This window comes from Lipotes vexillifer, unplaced genomic scaffold, assembly GCF_000442215.2.
Source record: "Lipotes vexillifer unplaced genomic scaffold, Lipotes_vexillifer_v1.1 scaffold961, whole genome shotgun sequence".
Taxonomy (NCBI): domain Eukaryota; kingdom Metazoa; phylum Chordata; class Mammalia; order Artiodactyla; family Lipotidae; genus Lipotes; species Lipotes vexillifer.
This window is the reverse complement of record NW_006776468.1, coordinates 112,862-137,852: the sequence shown is the minus strand read 5'-3', so window position 1 is coordinate 137,852 and position 24,991 is coordinate 112,862. Positions and strand designations below refer to the sequence as shown.

At 43.3% G+C, this 24,991-nt stretch overlaps 1 protein-coding gene, 1 non-coding gene and 1 pseudogene across 4 annotated transcripts in view; 2 read left to right on the top strand and 1 right to left on the bottom strand.

Moving 5' to 3' along the window:
• Positions 1-24,991, top strand: part of EIF2B3 (eukaryotic translation initiation factor 2B subunit gamma) — a 163,000-nt gene that overhangs the window by 126,138 nt on the left and 11,871 nt on the right. For all 3 annotated transcript variants that reach the window (XM_007450355.1, XM_007450353.1, XM_007450354.1), the window contains exons 7-10: positions 7,422-7,549; positions 8,692-8,882; positions 10,699-10,776; positions 11,336-11,484. In XM_007450355.1, coding sequence (XP_007450417.1) covers positions 7,422-7,549; positions 8,692-8,882; positions 10,699-10,776; positions 11,336-11,484 — 546 coding nt within the window. The remainder of the gene's footprint in view (positions 1-7,421; positions 7,550-8,691; positions 8,883-10,698; positions 10,777-11,335; positions 11,485-24,991) is intronic.
• On the top strand, positions 12,496-12,567 carry TRNAK-UUU (transfer RNA lysine (anticodon UUU)). The gene has a single exon. It is a non-coding gene; the product is annotated as a tRNA-Lys (tRNA).
• LOC103072269 (actin-related protein 2/3 complex subunit 3 pseudogene) lies at positions 19,424-19,960 on the bottom strand (annotated as a pseudogene).

Below are 24,991 nucleotides of genomic sequence, written 5' to 3'. Positions count from 1 at the left end.
GATGATCTGTCCATTGGTGTAAGTGAGGTGTTCAAGTCCCCCACTATTACTGTGTTACTGTTGATTTCCTCTTTTATAGCTGTTAGCATTTGCCTTATGTATTGAGGTGCTCCTATGTTGGGTGCATATATATTTATAATTGTTATATCTTCTTCTTGGATTGATCCCTTGATCATTATGTAGTTGTCCTTCCTGGTCTCTTGTAACAGTCTTGATTTTAAAGTCTATTTTATCTGATATGAGTATTCTACTCCAGCTTTCTTTTGATTTCCATTTGCATGGAGTATCTTTTTCCATCCCCTCACTTTCAGTCTGTATGTGTCCCTAGGTCTGAAGTGGGTCTCTTGTAGACAGCATATATATGGGTCTTGTTTTTGTATCCATTCAGCAAGCCTGTGTCCTTTGGTTGGAGCATTTAATCCATTCACATTTAAGGTAATTATCAATATGTATGTCCCTGCTACCCTTTTCTTAATTGTTTTGGGTTTGTTTTTGTAGGTCCTTTTCTTGTCTTGTGTTTCCCACTTGGAGAAGTTCCTTTAGCATTTGTTGTAGAGCTGGTTTGGTGGTGCTGAATTCTCTTAGCTTTTGCTTGTCTGTAAAGCTTTTGATTTCTCCATTGAATCTGAATGAGATTGTTGCCGGGTAGAGTAATCTTGGTTGTAGGTTCTTCCCTTTCCTCACTTTAAATATGTCATGTCACTCCCTTCTGGCTTGTAGAGTTTCTGCTGAGAAATTAGCTGTTAACCTTATGGGAGTCCCCTTGTATGTTATTTGTCGTTTTTCCCTTGTTGCTTTCAATAGTTTTTCTTTGTCTTTAATTTTTGTCAATTTGATTACTATGTGTCTCAGCATGTTTCTCCTTGGGTTTATCCTGCCTGGGACTCTCTGCTCTTCCTGGACTTGGGTGGCTATTTCCTTTCCCGTGTTAGGGAAGTTTTTGACTATAATCTCTTCAAATATTTTCTCTGGTCCTTTCTCTCTCTCTTCTCCTTCTGGGACCCTATAATGCGAATGTTGTTGCACTTAATATTGTCCCAGAGGTCTCTTGGGCTGTCTTCATTTCTTTGCAATCTTTTTTCTTTATTCTGTTCCGCAGCAATGAATTCCACCATTCTGTCTTCCAGGTCACTTATCCATTCTTCTGCCTCAGGTATTCTGCTATTGATTCCTTCTAGTGTATTTTTCATTTCAGTTATTGTATTGTTTATCTCTGTTTGTTTGTTCTTTAATTCTTCTAGGTCTTTGTTAAATATTTCTTGCATCTTCTCAATCTTTGCCTCCATTCTTTCTCCGAGGTACTGGATCATCTTCACTATCATTATTCTGAATTCTTTTTCTGGAAGGTTGCCTATCTCCACTTCATTTAGTTGTTTTTCTGGGGTTTTATCTTGTTCCTTCATCTGGTACATAGCCCTCTGCCTTTTCATCTTGTCTGTCTTTCTGTGAATATGGTTTTTGTTCCACAAACTGGAGGATTGTAGTTATTGTTGCTTCTGCTGTCTGCCCTCTCTGCTTTCTGCTTTCTTTATTCAGTATTATTTCATGAGCATTTTCCTGTGTCATTTAAAAATTCTTTGTGATCTAAAAAATTCTTTATGATCAGAGTTTTTCCTATATGCTATTCTATTACATTTGTGTTTGATTGTTCTTCCATTGTTGGATATTTGGTTTTTCTCTATTTTTTAACATTAAGAAGAATACCTTTTTGTGCAAAGATTCTTTTTTATTATCTGATTATGTTGTTTATTCAGCAAATGTTTATTGAGCATGATGTATTTTCCTTTAGATTTATAGAAATAGAATTATAGGATAAGATAATATGAATGTCTTCAAGACCTTTGTTATGTATTGCCAATTACTTTTCAGAAAAGATTTTACCAGTTTATACATTGTATGAGAAGCACCCTTATCACTAATGAGAATTATTTTAAATCTGCTAATTTGTGAGAGAAATTGCATCTTTTTTTTTTTTTTTTTTTTTTGGGGGGGGTACGCGGGCCTCTCACTGTTGTGGCCTCTCCCGCTGCAGAGCACAGGCTCCGGACGCGCAGGCCCAGCGGCCGTTGCTCATGGGCCCAGCCGCTCCGCGGCATGCGGGATCCTCCCGGACCGGGGCACAAACCCGCATCCCCTGCATCGGCAGGCGGACTCCCAACCACTGCGCCACCAGGGAAGCCCTGCATCTTTTTTTGATATTTATTTCTTTAAAATATTTTTATATATTTTTGAACATTTATATCTATTTACCTATTAAAAATATTAATCTTTTGTCCTGTATGTAACAAATATTTTGTCTTTTTTATTTGGTGGCATTATTTGTTTGCATCTGATAGTCAATATGTTGTTCTCCTTTGTGATTTCTTATTTCTTAGGAGCTTATAATTTTATGACATGAGGCAGGTGTTTCTGGGAAGGCTGTGTATGAGAGGGAAGGGGGAAAGTGAGGTTGCCGAGGCCCAGAACAGTTGACCCAGCTGCTGGTCTTCAGCCCCAAGGTCAGGATGCTCACAGTGGGTCATAGTGGCCTGTCCCACTTCTTGGCACAGCTTTGAGCTACCTCTAGTTTGAGTACAGTGCAGGAAGAGTGATTTTGTCCTCCATTGTGCTGCTAGGCCAACCGCATTATGAGATTGACCTGATTGCTGAGCCCCAGCAGAGGCAGGTGGGACCTGTCAGGACTGAGGCTTCAGATCCTCTCCGCAGATCCTTGTCTGGTCTCCTTAAAGGGTTCTGCCTAAAGGGCTGTGTGCCAAGGCTTGTTTGCTTGCCTCTTGCAGTGACAGTTCTGTTTGGCCTATAGTGTAAATATCGTGGCTCCAAAATCCCCCAGCTGTCCATGCTTTGTCATTTCTTCAAAGGGAACTGACTTGTTTTCCACCAGAGGGGGCCAAGGAACATTTGCTACCCACACTGGTTTGGAGCATTAAAAGGGGAGAAAAAAGCTAAGAGTAAGTGTTATTTCATTCTTTGAATTTATATGGACATTTTTAATCTCCATCAAAGGATCAGAAGAAAAAGCACATTGAAATTCAATACAAGAGCTTCTAGCTTACACAGAATTCTTCAAAGATGTTTGACTTGATCTTTTAAAAATGACAAAAACCATGAACTGTGTAGCTCCAGGGTTCCTAATTTTGCTTACCCTCCTCAGCCTCCACCTCTGTCTTGCCTCCCTACCTACACTCCATCTGTGTGGTCCTGTGTCAGCCTGCAGAGCTTCTTTGAATAGGGGCTGGGAGAGAGGGTGGGAAGTATGAAGCAGCAGTCAGGTTTATAGGGCTGCTGATACATTAACCCCTCTCTCAGGCCACATTATCTCATCTTTCAGAGTCTTGTAACTGGTCTCTCTGTTCATTCTCCTTATTCCAAGCCTATTTTTACTGCTATCAGAATTACCTTATTAAGAAATAAAACTGATCATGTTACTTTCCTGCTTAAAAACTACCACTGTCTTGTCTCAGTCCAAACTGTCTAGACTGCCACAGAAGGCTTTCATGATCTGGCTCCATTGCCTCCTTAATCAACCTCATCTCCTACTCTTCTCCTTAAATCCATAATCAGGCTACTTTCCACTGGATTTTGAATTCTTTGAGGGCAGAAACAGTGTATTTCCAAGGCACAGAACAGTGACTGGCATATTACTACAGTCTTATTAAGTGCTAAATTAATTAACTAGTGATTTAAAATTCTAACAAAGTCACAGTATGAGAGAGAAAACTAAAAATCATATGGTCGTCTTTCATTTCCTTTGCTAAGTATAAATCAGAAGCATATTCACTGTACTAAGGATCAGGTTCCTTCTTCCCCTTTACAGATTGTTGGTCATTTAGACCCAACATCCTGGCTCTATACCCATGAGGAAGCACCATGCCTCCAGGGACCCAACGAGGCCAAATGAAAGAGAGCTCCGAAGCTCTTGACCAAGGTTGCTTACTGCTCGTATCTGAGTGATATAGTACAGGAATGTTTTTGCCTTCTGGAGGTTCTACTACACATTGACCTTTGGTCTGATTTTCTTCCTGTAAGTGGTGTCCTAGACTCATCTGATTTCATGAAAGTAAATTGAAGTTAACTTTGTTGTGGAAATTCTTTGATAGCCATTGATAAATAAGTACAACTGTTATAATGTGAGGGAGCCCACTCTTAAGTAGAAGGGAAGTTGAAATCTGTGTGGGAAATACTTAGTCATCAGAATGTTTGTTTGTTTGTTTGTTTTTGCGATGCGCGGGCCTCTCACTGTCGTGGCCTCTCCCGTTGCGGAGCACAGGCTCCGGACGCGCAGGCTCAGTGGCCATGGCTCACGGGCTCAGCCGTTCCGCGGCATGTGGGATCTTCCCGGACCGTGGCGCAAACCCGTGTCCCGCTACATCGGCAGGTGGACTCTCAACCACTGCGCCACCAGGGAAGCCCCATCAGAATGAATTTTAAATTTGCGAAGTCTGAATCAAGCCAGGAGAGTAGTACCGTAGAAGCTATGAGAAAATGAAAGACAAGGAACTTAAAGAAGAGCCTAAAGTTGTAAAATTTGATAATTTGCATAAAAATAGAAGAATCACCTGTAATTCCTCTACTGTGAGGGAGTGTAGAGTAGAAATTGTGTATATAGTCTTTGAAAAGTGTTATTCAACCTGTTAGTGTCAGAAAATGTTTTAATCCATTACCATAACAGAATAAAGGAGAAAAAAATACAATGAGCTCCATAGATGGAAGAAAAATTTTTTTTTAGTAAAAGTCAGTACCCATTTGAAAGCTCTTAGCAAGTTAGGAATAAAAGAGAAGTTCCTTAACCTGATAAAGGGTATTTATAAAACCAATAACATGTGCAAGGTATTGGCTGTAAAGCATGAAGCCCAATATCTACACATAGAGGACAGTCAATAAATGGTGGTTTTGATGATAGGGGAAAAAAAACGTAACAATCATCAGTCTAAATGATAAAATAGAAAAATTCCCTTTAAAATCAAGAATAAGTAAGAATGACTGAAGGACTCGCAGGGTGGCTCACTGCGCTGTGTAAAGTTTTCTCCGCGGGGGGCTGGGTTCACATGGTACGTTCGGCCTCAGTTCGAGGATCAGGACTCTGAGCAGCGGGCAGTCCCGGGGATCCCGTAGGAGTCTAGGGAGGGGCATGGGTCTGGGGCATCCCCATCACAGGCTCCAGCATTCCTCCCCCTTTCTCGTGAGCCGCGTTTCCAGCCCTGGGGCCTCAGGCTCACCCCACTGGTTGGCCCGGAGCCTCTGTTTCCTCCTAGCTCTGGGCGCCGCCGTCCCTCCTCAGAGTTCCCCCTCTCCCCATCCTTTCACCGGTGTGACTTTGCCCCCAGGGGACTTTTAGTCACTTGCGGAGGCATTGTTTCTGTTGTTACAAATGGGAGGGGCTGCTAGTGGCATCTAGTGTGTGGAGGCCGCGGATGCTGCTGGACTGCCTACACTACACTGAACAGCACCCGTGACAAAGCATTATCTATAGTGCCCCGGTTTGGAAACCCTGCTCTAGGGTCTTACGGTCTTCAAAGCCCTGGATGAACTTAAAGACAAGTTATCTCTGGAGTTCAAGTTTGAGTTGAAACCAGCCTCAAGTTTCACCTGTCCTCACTGACCCGTGGATTTCTGTGTGACCAGGTGGCTTTGGAAGAACTACCAATATGTCCTGGCATTTCTCTTTGCCAGTGAGGAAATCAGTAAGGACTCCCATCTGCTCCCCAATCTGTCCTTGGGTTTCAACCTCTACAATGCCTTTCCCAGTGACCAGAGGACCTTGGAAAGTGCCCTGTTTTGGCTCTCTGGAGGAAATCAGACTCTCCCTAACTACAACTGCCAGGGGCAGAGAAAATCTGTGGCCATTGTTACAGGAACCGCGTTGGCATTTTTAGCCGAGATTGGAACAGTTCTGGAGCTCTACAGAAGCCCACAGGTCACATATGGTCCTTTTGATCCCATCCTGAGTGATAAAGACCAGTTCTCATTGCTCTATCAGGTGGCCACTACAGACACCTCCCTGGCTCAAGGAATGATATGGTTATTGCTGCATTTTGGCTGGACCTGGGTGGTGCTATTTGTATCTGATGATTTGAAAGGCGAGCAGTTCCTCTGGTATCTGAAAGCAGAGATGGTGAAGAAAGGTAAATGCCCTCCAGAAGCAGGACCTGCATTGATCACCTGACGGTATCTGGAGCTGCATCCGTTTCTGAGGAAAATCCAATTTACCAACAGTGCTGGAGACCACATATCCTTAGATGAAAAACAGAACCGTGTGACATGATAGGATATCCAGAACGCTGTGAATTTTCCTGCTGGTCTTGGGCTGCTGGTTAAAGTAGGAGAGTTTGTCACCAATATTCCATATGGTCAAGGCCTGGTCATCAATGAAGAGATGATAGAATGGTCTGTTGTCTTCAGAGAGGTACAGAGTCATTTCAGTCTTGGAGATAGACATTAAGGAGGTATCTGAAACATGTCCGGATATGAGACTGAGTATGCACCTCCTTAACTCAGCCCTAAATTCACATGTCACATTTAAACATTTTTCTGTGTCATCTTACCCACATATATTCTGAGCTAATGCCTATAGAAAGAACAGGTCTCTGTATAAGCTCTTGTTTTAAATTTCAGGTGTGTCTGTTCATGCAGCGGTCAAGTGAATAAAATGAATGGAGTTATGAAGTTAAAAAAAAAAAAAGGATGGCTATTAGTGCTTCTATTCAGCGTTAGTATATTGGAGGTCTTAGCCAATATGGTAAGATAATGAAAAATAAGGATTAGAAAGGAAGAAAGAAAATTGTTGTTTACATAGTTGGTATGATTGCCAGAATCTACAGATAAAATATTAGTATTAAGATTGTTTATCAAGGCAATTGGCTACAAGATCAAAATACAGTGAATTGAGTTTCTGTTGACCAACAAGAAGAAGAAAATAATTGTTTAAAAGGCACCATTTATAACAACAAAAAAAACTAAGATACTCCAGATTAATCTTACAGAAAATACGCAAGACCTTTATAGAAAATGTTTTGTTTTTTTAAATAACTTTTTTTCAAAAGGCCAGAGCATTCTACCTTCTCATGGGTTATTGCCAGTTAATAGTCAAAGCACCATGTTAAGATACACACGTGTGCACACACATACAAACATGCAGGCACACACTTTGTAGATAAATCTTGTAAGACTATTTTCTGCATAGATCAGGGAAAGGGCGTCTCAGACTCAGTACACTACCCTCCCACCTCCAGCCTGAAGCTGATAGAGAATGTAGATCCTCTGCTTCTCCAGAACTGCCAAATCCTTGTCATTTCTAATCTCTATCAGTCCCAAGATGGCATGACAGGAAGGAATTTGGCTTTTCCTTGGATGCACAGTTTTTGATTCTGATTGGATCCAGATAGTCAAATTTCTCATATTTGACCACTCTTTCTTCCTAGGTCAATCACTTCCATCCGGAGCGAACTGATTCCATACCTAGTAAGAAAACAGTTCTCCTCAGCTTCATCACAACAAGGACAAGAAGAAAAAGAAGAGGATCTAAAGAAAAAGGAGCTGAAGTCCTTAGGTCAGTGCTTGAGTTGGCGCAGTAAGGTAGGGGTAACAATACCTTTGGAAGAGTGGCTGGGCAACAGCCCAAGATGCCTGTCTCAAGGCAGCAGGTTTTCATCTAGCCAACAGTTAGGACAGGCTAGCTGACACCACTCCCTGAGCTCTGGGTGGGCTTGCTCAAGCAAATCCTGTCACTGTGCTCTTCAGGGACAGGCTAATCTTGCCTCAGGTCCATTCTCTGGTTAACAGCTCTGGTTTGGCTGTGTTCCCCTCTAGACCTTTTTGACTTTGAACTCTGCGCACCACTTCTCAGTTCCCCTATTCTCTAGGCTCTGGGGGCCCCACTCCTGACTAAACTCAGTCTCTCCTGTCAAGGGAAGAAAGGTGAAGGGCTGTATAATGACAGTCCAACCAGAGCCAACAGACTATCACCTTTCCAGGATGTAGGGACGAGGTCAGTCTTGTTTGCTCTCATATACTTGCCTGGTCCCTGGCCCAGTCCTGGGCTCATAGTAGATGTTCCAAAAAATGTACTTATCAAAGGAATAAATGGAGAGAGTATAGCATGATGGTTAAGATATCATGGCTTAGCATCTCAGACCTGGGTTTGAAATTTTACTCTGCCATTTATTAGCTCTATGACCTAAGGCAGGTTATTTAGTTTTCTGAGCCCCAGTTTTCTTACCATAAAATAAAAGATTTCAAATGATTGTTGTACGAGTTGAAAAACTGAAGCCCAAGTCCTGTGCTATTTCTCTCATAGCACAACTATCTGATATGATAATGGAGGCTAGCAGCACAAAGCCAACATGGCTGCTCACTAAAGCCTGGACAGTTGCTTCTGCTACCCCATGGTGTACAAGAGTCATCTATTTTATTTTCCCTAGTAGTGCTTGCTTGTCAGTCAAACTTGCTTACAGGACCTCCTTTTAAGCATTTTTATATCATACAGTATTTCAGATGTCAGGAAAGCACATTGCCTCTTTTAATTTGACTTAGGCTTTCAGGTTTTAGTGGGATTTCCCCAGGGTCCATGCTGCATGGGTGCATTGCCGGGGAAGAGGTTTGAGCTGTACCCTCTTTCAAAACTTGACTGATTCTGTATGCTCTCTGTCATGTCTCTCATGTACTTGCTCGGTTTGGGTATTTGTTCTGAAGATATTTACAGTTTTATAAAAGAAACCAATACGCTGACCTTTGCTCCCTATGATGCGTGCTGGAATGCCTGTCGAGGAGACAGCTGGGAAGATTTGTCCAGGTCACAGGTGCGCTGTTACGTCCACATCATGAAAGAGGGGCTCTGCTCTCGAGTGAGCACCCTAGGACTCTACATGGAAGCCAACAGACAGGTGAGAGGATGGGTTTAGAAGAGAAATCATGGGAGTTCCTGTCCCAGGAACAGACTGAGCCTTTTGTCTTATTTCCTCATTAGATACACAGTGACTTGTTCAGAATCCCTCTCATTCCAAAGGTTGAACAAGACCTGGCATGTCAGGAGAAACCATTGGGGTACCCAAGTACAGCAAAAGGAGAAGTGAGGGGTCTGGTCCATAGAGGCAGAGCCTCTGTGGCTCCAAAGAAAGGCCAAGATCTCCAAGAAGGCTTAACTTCTGGCCTGTGGGTTGAACAGCTTTCTCCTGTTCTGCTCAGCATGGGGATATCTACAGCACTTCATAAACAAGCAGATAAATACTGTGTAATCATTACTGTGATGATGTAAACATAGGCACACAGAGGAAGCTTTCTTAAGGAGGCAAAGGAGCAGAGTATGGAGTAGCCAGATGGCAAAGCATCAAGGAAGGAATGCCCATGAGAGAGAAGTGTCTGGAAAACAGCATTAGAGCATGAGGAGTCTTGCCAATCCACCCTTTTAATCCTGAGGTTTGTGAGATATGAAGAATGAGTAGCTTCTATTTAAGGAGAAGCCGTGCCCTAAAGGCAGGCCAGGTTTTAGTTAAGGCAAGGGGTGAAGAAGGGGGACAGTGAAGAGGCCGAGCATGTGCAGGAGCTCTTTATTGTGTAGCAGGCACAGGAGGAAGGGAACACTGGGATTGGGATTGAATCCCTGAAGAAAACCTGACTCAAGAATCTTCAGGACCCACACCATGTGGTAGATATGGTCCCAGCCCCAGACCTCAATCTGGCCTCAACCTGGATTGGTTAAATCCAAGGGAATCCAAGCTAGAGAGTTTATGAGAAATCACAGCTAGTCCCATGTTTGCTCAGGGCAGTCCTGGGTAAAGTTAGCCCCAATTTAGGGTTAAAGGTATAGAAAGCTTCCTTAATTTGACTTTTAGTTCTCTTTCTTCAATTCTATGACTAGAATCTGTCCAACTGGTCTGAAAGCAAGTCCACGGATAGTCTGAGGCCAGAGAAGTATCCTCTGAAGTGTCAGCAGGCACTGTGCCTCAGACAGGCCTGAATGGCCTTGGCTGAAGTGTAATAGAGGAGATCCCAGGGATAGGGACTGAGGGATTAGCCTTCACATCTCCATTGTAGCCAGTCTAGCAAGGCCTCCCTCAGCTAGTGTGATTACCACACACAGTGCTCCGACCAGCATTCTGCCCATGCTGGAGAATCACAGATAGACACACTATCTGTGCCTTCCTAATGAGTCCAGAGATAAAACACTCCATACCCATAACATTTTCAGTTTTCTCATACTGGAAAGAGAATAGTGTGAATTTCCCCTTCAGCATTTTATTTTGCCTTGTGAAGAACATGGATGCCTTCTCAGGGTCTGTCCTGATTGTGGAGTTGTCTAACATTACTCCCGTCCTCACCTCATGCATGGCCGCTGTGCTCCAGGAGGTGAGCGGGAACCTAGGATGACTGTGGTCAGGCCTCAGGAAGCTTCTTGCTCTCTTTAGGCCTCCTCTCCCAAGTGCTGCCTGGGTATCTCAAAGGCTTGTCTCACAGCCTCCCAGCTGAGGGAGGTGGCATTACTTTCAGGGAGGAGACTCTCAGCTAGGAAACTGAGGATAAGATTATCTAGAAGCTGCTGTGTAAACAATCCCTGTCCTAGGGGAAATGCATCAGCCTGCCTCATCCAGACAGGAGGCTGTGGCTGCAAACTCCCCACATCTCTGCTGGACACAGGGTTCTACTTAGGTGCTTTCAGGTGTTTTCTGGTCTGTCTTTAGTGACCAAACCTCTTTCCTCAAGGTGTCCAAATTGCTACCTGTTATCTGTCCGGAAGAATCACTGGTCCATTCATCAGCCCAGATTGTCAGCAAACACCTGGTAAGTGCTAGCTTGGACAGGGCGGTTATGGGACAGTGTCTGGGTATACTGAGGCTTGTTCTTGAGAAGCTGGTTTGGGGCTTCTCCCCAAACCAGCTTCTCCCAGCTTCTCCTCAGGTCAATCCCTGAACCTCATTGGCCCCAGGGAAATCCCAAACTGAGTTCTGGTTATAAAATCTTACCTTCCAGCCCAGGCACTCAGGAAGATTGCCTGGACAGGTGCTGAGCCCAGCCACACAGACCCGCTAAGGAAAGTCCGTTATATAGTCTTTGGACTCAGACATAGGAGCTTTCCATCTCTATCCCTCTTCTTACCCTGATTTGAGCACTGTCTTCAGGAGAGCACGTCTATATACACAAGTGCATGAGTGTGTAAGTTTGAGTTGGTCTCAGAGATATTATATGACCTTGTGGCCCTGAGAAATACTGATGATGATCCCTCTTGCTAAAGTGTCTTTGGGAAAGATCCCATTAGACCCAGCTCAAGGGATCTGAGGGTTGGTTTGCAGTTGGTTGAGATGGGTGGACAAGTTTTTATATTTATATTTGCCTTTTGCAGGTTGGAGCTGACAGCCTCATTGGGCCAGATACACAGGTTGGAGAGAAGTCATCCATTAAGCACTCAGTCATTGGTTCATCCTGTGTCATAAGAGATAGAGTGACTGTCACCAGTTGCCTTCTCATGAACTCAGTTACCGTGGAGGAAGGGTATGTTGCCCCTTGTACCCACTTGAGGCAAGGCCCCTGGTATCTCTGGGAGACTTTGGAGGCCAATCCAGCCTAGGAAAGGGGTCAGCTTGGGGAGAGGAAGAAAGGGGAAAGGATGAAAGAAGGAATAGTGCCTAGGCCTTGGTTTTGGCTCCATAATATTTAATATGGTCTCTGAAAGCATTTCCATCAGTCTTCTCATACTTAGGACAATTGTAGTCCTGGGAGAAGCTACCTTCTCTTGCTTTGATATTCTACAGTAGTGAGCCACTGGCAGGACTGGAATGACACTGTACCACTGTCTAAGTGTCACCTTCCCCTATCTCAGTATCCCACAGCAGCCCTGAAGAAAGCAGAGGCCTAGGAGGAATGGACATATAAGCCACTTTCCATTTTTGAGGGAGAGCTTCTCTGTTACAAGTTATAGAGAATCTTGCCCCATTTTAAGACGCTTTAGAATGCCCTAAAATCTTAGTTTATGAACAGCCTAAACTTGGAGTAAGATTGAATGATGCTTAATAAGATTCTTCCTCTGTATGGACCTCAGGTTTTTTCCTTGTATAAAATGCAAACATTAGTGGTGGGAGAGAGGAAAGATATTACCAATGGTTTTCAGACTTTTTAGAAAGGAAACTTTTTCTTAAGATAAATCTTAAGCAGAAACTCATTATTTAAAACTGGTAAAAGCACAGTTGTTTGGAATGCAGTGGGGAAGGGGCACTTATTCTTCCTATAGAATGTGAAAACTAATCTATAAAACAAATTTTAAAAACCACTAGGCTAGGGGGCTTCCCTGGTGGCACAGTGGTTGAGAGTCCCCCAGCCAATGCAGGGGACACGGGTTCGTGCCCCGGTCCGGGAGGATCCCACATGCCGCGGAGCGGCTGGGCCCGTGAGCCACGGCCGCTGAGCCTGCGCGTCCGGAGCCTGTGCTCCGCAACAGGAGAGGCCACAACAGTGAGAGGTCCGCGTACCGCAAAAAAAAAAAACAAACCCACTAGGCTAGGGAATTCCCTGGTGGTCCAGTGGTTAGGACTCTGTGCCTTTGCTCCTGGGGCCCAGGTTCGATCCCTGGTCAGGGAACTAAGATCCTACAAGCTGTGCAGCACAGCTAAAGAAAAAAAAAAAAACACCACTAGGCTAGATCAGCCTGAGATAGATTCTAGCTCTGACGTCTGTTGATTTCTCTGTCCGGGAACTGATAGGAGAGAAGGATAGGGGAAGACTGAGGCCAGTAAAAGCTGAACTACCTCTCACACCTGCCCTTGAGGGATTAAGCGAAGCATTTTGGGGAGAGGCAGGGATAGAACTAAAGGTTAAGCCTTTGTTCTTTAGGAAGAGTGGCTGATGGAAGACAGTAGACAGGGTGGAAATGAAAAGTACCATAATAAAAAACCAAGAAAGTTGGAGACCGTTGGGGATATTGGCCACCAAGACCTGTCCTCCCCTAAGTCTACTTCCTGACGACTCCCAGAACCCTGGCAAAGAGGCCTATAGCCTTCTGTCAGGAGTTTGAAAGAATCTTTTCTGGTGAATTTGACCAGCCCAAGAAAAAGAACCTGAATTTATTTACATGAGAGATTTCTAACAGCCCAGTCAAATCACCCTATAGTGAAAATTATGGATGGCAAATTCTGTTCATGTGCTGTTTTAGAATCCTTTCCTAAATATGAAGAGATAATCAAAGATTACCAGAGATCTAAAGAAAGCCTCTATCATGAAAGATAGAGACCAAATCAAACAGATAGAAAAAAGCAACTTAAAAAGAGATAGAGACTCTGCAGGGAGAGAAAGATGCTTTCAAACAACCTGTCATTTCAAAGAACAAAAAACAAACTCTAGGAAATTCAAAATATGATAACAGGGCTTCCCTGGTGGTGCAGTGGTTGAGAGTCCGCCTGCCGATGGAGGGGACACGGGTTTGTGCCCCAGTCCAGGAGGATCCCACATGCCGCGGAGCGGCTGGGCCCGTGAGCCACGGCCACTGAGCCTGCGTGTCTGGAGCCTGTGCTCCGCAACGGGAGAGGCCACAACAGTGAGAGGCCTGCGTACCACAAAAAAATATATATATATGATAACAAATAGGAAAACCTCAATAAAAGAATTGGAAGGTAAATTTGAAATTTCACAAAAAGTAGAACAAAAAGATAAAGAGATGGAACATAGAAGAGAAATGATAGAAAATTAGAGGACTAGTCCAGGATGTCTAACATCTGAATACGAGTTCTATAAAAAGAGAGCTGAGAAATCAGAGAAGGAAATTGTTTAAGAAATAATATAAGAAAATATCCCAGGGCTTCCCTGTGGCGCAGTGGTTAAGAATCTGCCTGCCAGCGCAGGGGACACAGGTTCGAGCCCTGGTCCGGGAAGATCCCACATGCTGCAGAGCAACTAAGCCTGTGCACCACAACTACTGAACCTGCATTCTAGAACCTGTGAGCCACAACTACTGAACCCACATGCCACAACTACTGAAGCCTGTGCACCTAGAGCCCGTGGTCCACAACTAGAGAAGCCACTGCAATGAGAAGCCCACGCACTGCAACAAAGAGTAGCCCCCACCCGCCGCAACTAGAGAAAGCCCACACACAGCAATGAAGACCCAATGCAGCCAAAAATAATAAATAAAATTTAAAAAAAAAAAAAAGAAAATGTCCCAGAGCTGAAAGATACGAATTTACAGAATGAAAGGACCTACGAAGGGTCTGGCCCAATGGTAAAAATAAACCCACATCATTGTGAAACTTCAGAACGTCAGAGACAAAGCATGCTACCAACTTACAAAGAGAAAATAATAGGTCATATACAACTAATCAGGAACCGGAATGGCTTTGGACTTACCAGTAGCAACAATGAAAACTAGAAGATAATAGAACAATGCCTTCAAAATTCTGAAGGAAAATTAATTTCACCCTAGAATTCCATACTCAAGGTAAATGTTAATGAAGTGTGACAGTAGAATAAAGACATTTTCAGACATGAAAAGGTGTATCCCACCAAAATGAAAAGTAAACCAAAAGGAGATAGATGAAACAAGAGATGGAACTCAGAATAAGGCAAAAAGAATCCATGGGGTGATGGTGAAGGCAGATCCAAGGGTGACTGCTATGCATGAAACATAAAGGGAGCAGTTAGTCCAGAGTGGAATCCAGGAAACACTTATTTAGGAAGATGAAACTGATAAAATGCCAGATATATATAAACATCTTGAAAAATTTAGACAACTGGCTAAAAGTTAGGTTTGAATTAGTAATAACATAGAACACTAACAAAAACAAAACAGTTATTAACTCTGTTTTTAAAAAAGTTGTACAAAAAAGGAGAAAGCATCAGAGTTTGCTATGTGGCTCAACTATGAAATAGAATTAACATAGTCATAATAAACACTGAGCATTGACCAAAATTATGCTATAGCTATATGGAAAGGATGAAGGGTAGGAAGGGAAAAAGGGAGCAGTGGTGAGGAGAAAGGAAAGCTAAATCCTCATCTTCCATTGTGGGAAGTTTATTGACAATGCTTAAAACTGAAAAATTAAGATGTAATATAAGCATGTTATTATCTATAGACATGGAAGTAAATACTGAAATACTCAGCAAAAAGAAGTCAAAGAGTTGTCTCTGGGAAGAAGGAAATGAGTTGAGGGAACAGGGGACTACTATTATTCGTAATAAAACCGCCAGAACAATTTGCTTTAAACTTCATGCATGTATAACTTTAATTGCAAAAAAAAAAAAAAAAAAAAGCCAGAAATTTTTCTGGTACACTGCTACCAGTGGTGTGCTGATAAATTGTTAACAACCAGTTCTCCAAAGGAAAAAATAAGTGGCCTGATTTGTAGCATTTGCCAATTCCCATGATACAAAGTTTCCCCCTATGACCAGTGATATCAGTGAACACTGAGTTGGGAAGAGACGCTACCAGTCAGCTCTCCCAAGCAGGAAGAGCTGGCTCCAGCACAGCACTAGTAATAGAAACCTGTCTCAAGTATTTCACCCTTTCATCAAACACTTCAGGACTCACTCTATGCTGAAGAATGTAGTAGGCAACTGAAGACAGAAAACTACATAAGGCTCAATCTCTTCTCTCAAGGAACTCATAAGCTATATGCAACAAGAAGTTGCAAGTGCTGTGACAGAAATCTGTATGGTCACAGAAGAGGAAAGGGTCAGAGAAGACTTAATTAAGGAAATGACCCTTGAACTGAATCTTGAAAAATGAGTAGAGCCCCCCAGGCTGGAGAAAGGAATGTTCTAGATACATCAAGAATATAAAGTGTGAGAGAGCATATCTTATTTCAGAAACAGCTCCTCATTTTGATGTTAGCTCAGATTTCACCACTTAAAAAGAGGCTCTGCTGACTGTCCTCTCAGAAATAACCTGTCCCAGCACTCCCTGTTACATCTTATTTTCTTCATTATAACATTATCACTGTCTGGCCTTATCTTGTTTACCTGTCTATCACAAGATGTTAGTTTGAGAATGGTAACTACCTTATCTTTCCGTTTCACTGTTATATCCTGAAGGCCTATGGAAACTCAATAAATGTTTGTTATGTGAAAGAATGGAAAACGATTCATAATGACCACAATATAGAATTCAGAAAGAAATGGATATGACAGGAGACAAGGCCATATAAATGGACAAAAGCCAAATCATGGACTATCCTCTAAGGAGTTTAATGGGTAGTGGTAATTTAAGAGTTTAAAGAAAAGGAATAGCATGATTAAATTCCCATTTTATGAAGATCATTTTGGCTGTGGTGAGAAAGATGATCGGTAGAGGGTAAATATGGAGGCAGGAAGACTACTGAAATAATCCTGGTAAAATGGAAGAGGTCCTTAACTACACAATAGCAGTGGAGACGGAGAGAAGTAACAGGGTGGTAAAAACTATAAAGCATGATGACTGCCTGGATATGTGAGGTGAAAGAGAGAGAAATTAAGGAAAATTCTTAGATTTCTTGCTGGAGCAATAAGGTTTCTGGTGTGCCAGTCTCTAAGATAGAAATCAGTGGAGAAGGAGCAAGATGTGCAGGATGGGAAGCAGAGAAATGACACGTTCCATCTGTGACAAGTTGAGCTCGTGGCAGGCGGCCTGACGTGCAGCACTTGCTATATAGGACTGGAGTTCGGGAAAGAAGCCTGTGCTTGAAGTACAGATTGGGGGCGGTGGGCATGGAGGTGGTAACCGAATCCGTGGATACAGCTGAGACCACCCAGGAACAGTGTGTGGCATTGAAAGAAAAGAAACCAAGACAAAACCTTGGAGAACATCAGTAATTTTAGACATAAGTAAAGGAATCTAAGGTGACTGACAAGGAACGAGCAAGGAAGGAATGTAAGGGGCAAGGGAGAGGACAGTTGGTCGGTGAAGCCCAGGTTTCTAGTTGGGAAAACAGGGTAGATGGTGGTGTGCTCACTGAGATAAGGAAGGGTGAGGGAGGAGCAGATTTGTGAGGAGATAAGGCTTGTGCGGGGCACATGGGATTGGAAGTACCTGTAGGACATTCCAGGTGTGTGGAGGTAGCTGGTAGCCAGTTTGTGAGTAGAGGTTTGGAAAAGAGGTCAGACCCAGAGACCTCTTCCTGAATCACTGTGTTCTCTAACTTATTTTCCTGTCTCCATTTTTCTTTCTCTTCCAAATCCACCCAGCATTGGTCCTATGGATGAGAGCATGAGCTTTGGGGTCAGACTGCCCAGACTGAATCCTGGGTCTGTCACTTACTAGTCACTTAGGGGATTGGCTTTACCTCTTTGAGCCCGATTTTCTCATTATAAAACAGGGTAAAAACTGGGTTGCCTCATAGGTTTATTGGGAATACTAAGTGAGTTAATAGACACAAAGCACTGAGAACAGTGCTTTGCACAAAGAATGTTAGCTGTATCATTATCATCTTCTTCTTCATTACTTTATCTCATCTCACAGAGGTGACATGTTGCCAGTGTTGTCGTCCTAAAGAATATCTCTGATCATATCCATGTTCTATTCAAAAACTTATGAAGAATCCCCATTACCTTTAGAATAAAGTTTCAGTCTTTTGGAAGAAGTTGAGATGGATCAGTTTAAGTTCTGCTTTGTACATTTGGTAGAATTCCCCAGTGAAGCCATCTGGTCCTGGGCTTTTGTTTGTAGGGAGCTTTTTTTTTTTTTTTTTTTCCGTTTTTATAGTTAACAGTCAAACTCGGCACTCCTGACATTTGGGGCCACAACTTCTTTGTTGCGGGAGGCTGCCTCGTGCGTTGCAGTGTTTAGCAGCCTCCCTGGGCTCTACCCACTATCTATCTGGTAGCAGCACGCTGCCCCCCGCAAGTTGTAACAAACAAAATGTCTCCAGACATCGGCAAATGCCACCGGGGAGTAAATTCAGCCCGGGTGAGGATTACAACTCTGGAGGAGAGAGGCTGAGTCAACCCTGCTCGCAGTTGTTTCTGCGAACCCGTGTCCCCTGCATCGGCAGGCAGACTCTCAACCACTGCGCCACCAGGGAAGCCCGGGAGCTTTTTTTTTATTACAGATTCTATTTCATTTCTAGTGATTGGTCTGTTTGAGTTATCTATTTCTTCTTGATTCAGCTTTATAATAAAGTTTCAGCTTCAGAGTTTCTCATGTTTCTCATGATCTAGCTCCAACACTGGGTCCTGGAATGTTAGAATGAGATGGGGCCTTAGAAATCATCCCGCTCAATTTCTGCGTTTTTACAATGAATAAATCTTGGCAAGCCAGACTTTTTTCTTATTGTTCCTGTGCTACTCCATATCCCATTCCAGATTCCTACGTAAGACTGAGAGATGTCACCGTTCTCTTAAAAACCAGAACTACACTTGCCTTTATCCATTTGATCACCTGGTTCTAGAGTAGCTCATGAGGCCTTGTAACTTTCACTCTGTCTCCTCTTGCCTCAGACCTTCCAAGGGAGACAGTGCCATAACTTTCTTGTTTGCTCTAATTGGTAACCTCTCCCTCCCCTACTGTGGGTGGGCAGACAAAGGAGCAGCTCTCTAAAGCCCACTGTTAGTGTCCTGAATTGACATGAACAGACTTGGTAAGGAAACTAAGGCTCTGTAGGGAACTCCAGCTTAATTATATGAGAGAAGTTCATAGAAAGACCTAGCATAATATCCCAGAGTCAATTGCTGTTTGGGGGGAGGTATAATCTTGGATAGCCTAATAAGATTTCTAGCTGGGGAAACAGTAGAGGTTTAGATGGTGGCTGCTACTATTTTTCCAAGTAAAAAAGTTTAGGTGAAGCTATAGGCAGCCCACATGGGACTAATGACTAGGAAGGCCATTAGAGACCACCCAACCCTGCAAGTTAGCTTCTGGTGAGAAGATGAGACATCTTGCATCCCATATGAAATTTTTCCCAGTATTTTTGGGTCATTTAGTTTAGTTTTGTTTTGTTTTTTAATTTTATTTTTGGCTGCATTGGGTCTTCATTGCTGCACGCGGGCTTTTCTTTGGTTGTGAAGAGCGAGGGCTACTCTTCATTGTGGTGCGCAGGCTTCTCGTTGTGGTGGCTTCTCTTGTTGGGAGCATGGACTCTAGGCGTGTGAGCTTCAGTAGTTGTGGCACACAGGCTCAGTAGTTGTGGCTTGCGGGCTTAGTTGCTCCGCGGCATGTGGGATCTTCCCGGACCAGGGCTTGAATCCGTGTCTCCTGCATTGGCAGGCGGATTCTTTTTTTTTGAAATGTTAGAAAACTTCTTTATTATCACTCATTAAGCACCAGCTTAATACTGCAGAAATTTCAAATCACCCATCAACAACTCATTCTTCCCCACCCCACAGCCCCAAATTCTTGATAAAGAGCTCTTCAAGTAAAGACACACTCTCTTCTCTCCTCTGTATAAAACTTTACGAAATAAAGGCAAAGAACTGTGTACATATTGCAGTAAATGCTGACCACAGCTGTGGAGACAGTGTCTGCCCAAGGCTCCCTTTACTGTCCAGGTCCTGAAAGACACTTGTTCATGAATTGTCTCTTCACAAAGCAAGTCCACCACTTGCTGGGTTTATCATTCTGAGGGTCAAAAACTTTCTCACAAAGTCTCAGTCCAGTCTCTTGCCTCAGCTGTTGTAAGTAGGCCCTCATCACTTCATCGTCCTATTTGTTTGCAGGTTTGGCGTAAATTGCATTAAGTGGAAAACCAGGCTCTCTGGGAATGGGAAAATTAGTGATTCCCGGTGTATACATTTCTTTCTCGCCTTGACTTTTAGAATTGCACTTTTGGAGTTTCTTTAGACACTCAGAAATGTAGAGAGTTATATATATCAAGGTCCTATCGGCTTCATTCTTAATTTCATAGTTTTTGAAGAAGACATTGGCCTTGAAGTAATAGATAGCTTCATCGACAGTATCTGTATCTTTTGTCTGTCTAGGGGCGGGTCCTTTGAACTGACTTCTGATAGGCAACAGTGCCATGTTTCCAATGAGTTTTGTGTCAGGGTCCATGAGGGAAGAGTGGTAAGCCGGCATCTTGGAGGCGCCCGGGTTTCAACCCCGATGAGGAGGATCGGGTTAGAGCGTGGCGCTTCCGGTCTGGCAGGCGGATTCTTAACCACTGCGCCACCAGGGAAGCCCCGGGTCATTTAGTTTTAATTACTTATAGTAAATTTAGGAAAGGTGATTAAATTGCAGTCATGTGAGACTTGATTACCCTGATGCTATTACATCTGGACTAAATGGCACAGTAGGAGCATGAATTTGTCTAGAAAGGAGTTTCTCATATTCTTAGTCTGCTTGTTTCTGCCAGCATTGGTGAGCTGCTAAGACTTTCTGGATAGTGGCGTGGACACCCGCCCAAGGTCCTCAGGGCTTAAAGGATGCTAATAGGACTGCCTTGGGGAAGGTGTAGGCAAGACTATGCAGAGAAGCCTCCTGCCTGTCTTTCTGATTTTCTACCATTTCCAATTTATATGACAGCTGATGTTCAGCAATCAAAAGTGTACTGAAAACTTCAATGTCGAGGCTTCAGTGTCAATCCTGTGTTCTGCATCTTTGGTCCTCTGGTCCTGATTAACATCTCCTGCATTTCCTCCTAGTCCAAGGTGAATGACCCAAGCAGCAGTCTAGGGTAGCACCTTCACATGCAGGCAGGCTGGGGAACCAGGATTTCACCTGGATTTTCCGTGCTTTCTGCAGGCAGCAAGTGCAGCCCTCAAAGCCAAACAATGTACAGTATTGCTGCTTCTCATTGTTACCCTGAGTGTCCTCTTTACCGACACTCAACTCACTGCCCTACCCACTGAGCCCCTTACATTTCCACTCCCCTTTATCCCTGACATTCACTGTGCCTGAACTGCCTCTCTTTAGAGATCTTTACCTGTAGAAATCCGACCCATCTTCCAAGGTCCCACATGTATTCTAACTGCTTCATGCAGTTTTCTTGAATTTTCCTAGCCAGAAATTCTGTCTCCCACCTCTCTGTTCCCTGTGCGCCCATCACTTTACTTATGCTCATGTGACACTTACTGCATCTTTCTTTTTTCCTCAACTAGGCTGTAAATTCCTTGAATACAGAAATACTCACATGTCTTTGTATCCCTTAACTCCCAATACAGTATTTTTTCTTTGGCTGCATCGGGTCTTAGTTGCAGCACACAGGATCTGTCGTTGCCTCGATGCGCGGGCCTCTTTCTAGTTGCGGCGGAGTGCAAGCCTCTCTAGTTGTGGAGTGCAGGTTTTCTCTCTCTAGTTGTGGCGTGTGGGCTTCAGGGCACATGGGCTCTGTAGTTTGCTGCACGTGGGCTCTCTCATTGAGGCATGTGAGCTCAGTAGTTGCAGCATGCGGGCCTAGTTGCCCCACGACATGTGGGATCTTAGTTCCCCGACCAGGGATCGAACCTGCGTCCCCTGCGTTGGAAGGCGGATTCTTTACCACTGGACCACCAGGGAAGTCCCCTCAATACTGTACTTTTTATATACTAGATACCTTGTAAGTATTTACTGAATGAAAAATAGAGATCCCTAATTTAAGCCCTCCTCCTGTAACTGACTATCTGTCAAAAGAGCCCTGTCAACTTCTAGAAAAAGTCATGAAGTAAGTGCTTTACTCCTTCAAACTCACCAAAATGAAAACAAACAAAACCAGAAGAGGAAGCTTCATCTATAATAAAACTAGATAACTGCCATGTACCCATACACAGACTAAAGAATATCTGCCAGATGCAGTGAAATTTAGGTCAGATCCAAAAAGAACACCAAGATTTGACCAGCATAAGGAATAGGGGCATGGACGATCCAAAGGAGAAATGGCAAACACCATTTTGCAAAATCTCAAGGCACATAGAACTGAAAGAAAAAATCATCAAGGCACATAGAAGGGAGAAAAACAGGCTGGCCTCATACTTTTCTGTGACAACATTTAAGGCCAGAAGACAGTGAAACAACATTTAGAAAATCTGGAAGGAAAACAATTGTGACCTAAGAATCCTATATGGTTGAAATATAAAATCATCAGAAATACTCCAAGGCTCAGGAGATTTGTCACCAGTGAACCCTCTGGAAAACTCTACTCGAAGACATAATATAGCCAAGTAAGTAATGAAACAAAATACTGACAAATGGGTAGGCTGAGTATAAAAGTGAACTCCCTTAAACATAAAATTAAGTCTGTGTCAGTTAGAGTTGAAAAAAGATCATAATTGTTCAAAGAATTCTGTCCATGTTTCTTCAGTCACACTTTTGTTTTGTTTTGTTTTGTTTTTGTGGTACGCAGGCCTCTCACTGTCGTGGCCTCTCCCGTTGCAGAGTACAGGCTCTGGACGCGCAGGCTCAGCGGCCATGGCTCACGGGCCCAGCCGCTCCACAGGATGTGGGATCCTCCCGAACCGGGGCACGAACCCGTGTCTCCTGCATCGGCAGGTGGACTCTCAACCACTGCGCCACCAGGGAAGCCCCAGTCATACTTTTAAAAAAACCAAATTATAAAACTTTAGCAAGATCCCCTGGACTTAAGGGACTCCTTCGGACTTTTGATTCATTCCCTACTTGGAACCATTTGCACTAAGCCCATCTTCTTAGACTACTACAGCTTATTTCTTTTAAGATTGTTACATCTTGGGAATTCCCTGGCTGTCCAGTGGTTAGGTAGGACTCCACACTTCCACTGCCGTGGGCCTGGGTTCAATCCCTGGTCGGGTAACTAAGATCCCACAAGCCATGCGCAGCACGGCCAAAAATAATAATAATAAATTTAAAAAAATAATATTGTTACATCTTTACTTTTATTCCCCCGAGCCCTGTTTCTTAGCCTCTGCTTAGGGAATATAATTAGATTTCTGAGGAGGAAGACCTTTTTCACTACTAAACCTTTATATAGTAAAGGGAGGCACATAGAACTAAAAGGAAGAAATGTTCAGCCTGCTCACTGGAGCCAGTACATTTTAATCTAGAGGACCCAAGAGCAAGAGTGACCAGAGACAGGAAGAAAGTGAGATGTTTCTTCAAGTATTGTATCTCATTACATGAATTAACCTGGATAAATCTCACAAATACGATGTTGAAGGGGAAAAAAGCAAGTTGCAGAAGGATACATAGAGAATGATAGCATTTATATAAAATTTTTAAACTTTGCAAAAGAATACTATATATTGTCTACTAATATATGTAGTAAAAATGCTTAAGAACAATAAATACCAGAGTCAAATAGTAGTTACCTCTGGGAGGAGAAGGAGGGAAATGTGAAATAAAGAAAAATACTTTATTTTTGTATTGTTTTTTGGTGGGTACACAGGTGTTCTGTATATTCTCTGGACTTTTCCTTATGCCTGAAATATCTCATTAAAAATAATGCATGTTCTTCATCTAGAGGAACACCCGGACCAGGGCCTCTTGGGCCAAGATTAGGAGCCTCTGGCATCTGGAGAGATACGGGCAACTCAGCCATAATCTTTGGGCTGAAGCAGACCTTTAGTCGCATGCCTAAAAAAGCTACGTGTATCTCCAGTTCCGTACTCTTTTCTCCCCAAGGTTATGAGTAAGTTTAGAAAGCGTGCCAGCTAATCCCCAGAGAAGAGCCTGCTTGTCCTCAGAGTTAACCAAGAAGTTTCATGGCTCTTTACCAAACACTGCCAGTCAGCAGCTGAGGCAGAAGCCCGTGGCACCATGGAGAGTCACTTATCACTGTGTAGGCTTGGGCACATTGCTTAACTTCTGTGAGCCCCACTTTTATCTGTAAAAATTAGAATAAATACCACCATTCCTGCAGGTTTGCTAAAAGGGTTAAGTTACATAATAGATATAAAGTGGTTTGTGTAGTGACTGAGCTGTATTAGACATTAGATTTATGTGAGTTCCCTTCTCTCCTGGAATAAACTGAAGAAAGTCCTAACTAAAGCCAGAGGAGGAATGAGAATTTGGAGGCACTCCTGCTTCCCAGGTGAGGGCTTCTTCCTCCTGTCATATGTTATGGTATCTTGGCAGTGATCTTACAATAGGCCTCTGTTTTTCTCATGGCCTCCTCTCCACTGAAGCATTAGGGTTCTTGGGGTAATTTCTCAAGGCCTGCAGCTTTGCTTAAAATTTGACACCACCAAGAAGTGAGGACCAAAAGCCCATTAATCTTAGCCATCTCTGAGCAGCTTGTTAGAGAACACAGCCAGGCATTGGCACAGCAGAGTCCTTAGTACCAAGCTGAGAGTTAAAAGTAGGATTCAGAAACTGTAGTTCTGGCACTGGGGCCAGGTCTTTTCATGAGCTGTATAGGAAGTCACCTCCCCTCCTGCTTTAAGCACTGAGGAGAAAAGGCAAAGTCTTTACTGTGTATTGGCAACCTGGAGGGGGGCTTGTTTGATATGGTAGTGTCTTTCCTTCCCCTCCAGCCTGAGCAAACACACATACTACCTGTAAAATCCTTAACGTTGGAGTTCTTTCTGGACAAGAGGAAAGTTAAATTGACTTAAAATTTTTCCAAAGTACCTCAGCCTTGCTAGGTGACTTGTGACTGCAACAATGATCATGGGAAACAATTGAAGAAACAAGTGGTAGAAAAGATTTCACACTCACTAAGCATTTTGTCGTCTCAAAGCCTTTCACAGATTCCCGGAACAAGAGCTTCAGAAGAGCCCCCAGCTTCCCATCAATCAACCCACTTTTTCCCTATCACATCTGCAGACTCTCTAGTGGTGGTTTATTTGTCTCAGAGGGAGTTACACACAAACTGGATGAGACAAGCAATAAAGCAGTATGGGGGGTTCCTGAGACCTTAATCAGACCTGTTAAACATAAGGAGAACCCAGGCTATCCACTGCTATAGAAATCTGACCTCAGTCATTCCAGATTCTTCCTTCCAGAAATGGTTCCCACTTGTGTCCCAGATTCCAAAATAGCCATTTAGTACTCTCTAATTATGGCTGCTGGAGTTCCTGTTGGCGGTTTCTTGTTTGCTGACTATGTTTACCCCTAGCCTAACTCCAGAGCATGCTACTACTCTTAAACTACTGAGTAGGAAGCATCCCCTTTCTCCCACTTTGAAAAAAGAAATGAGACTTTTCAGTGACAAACTAG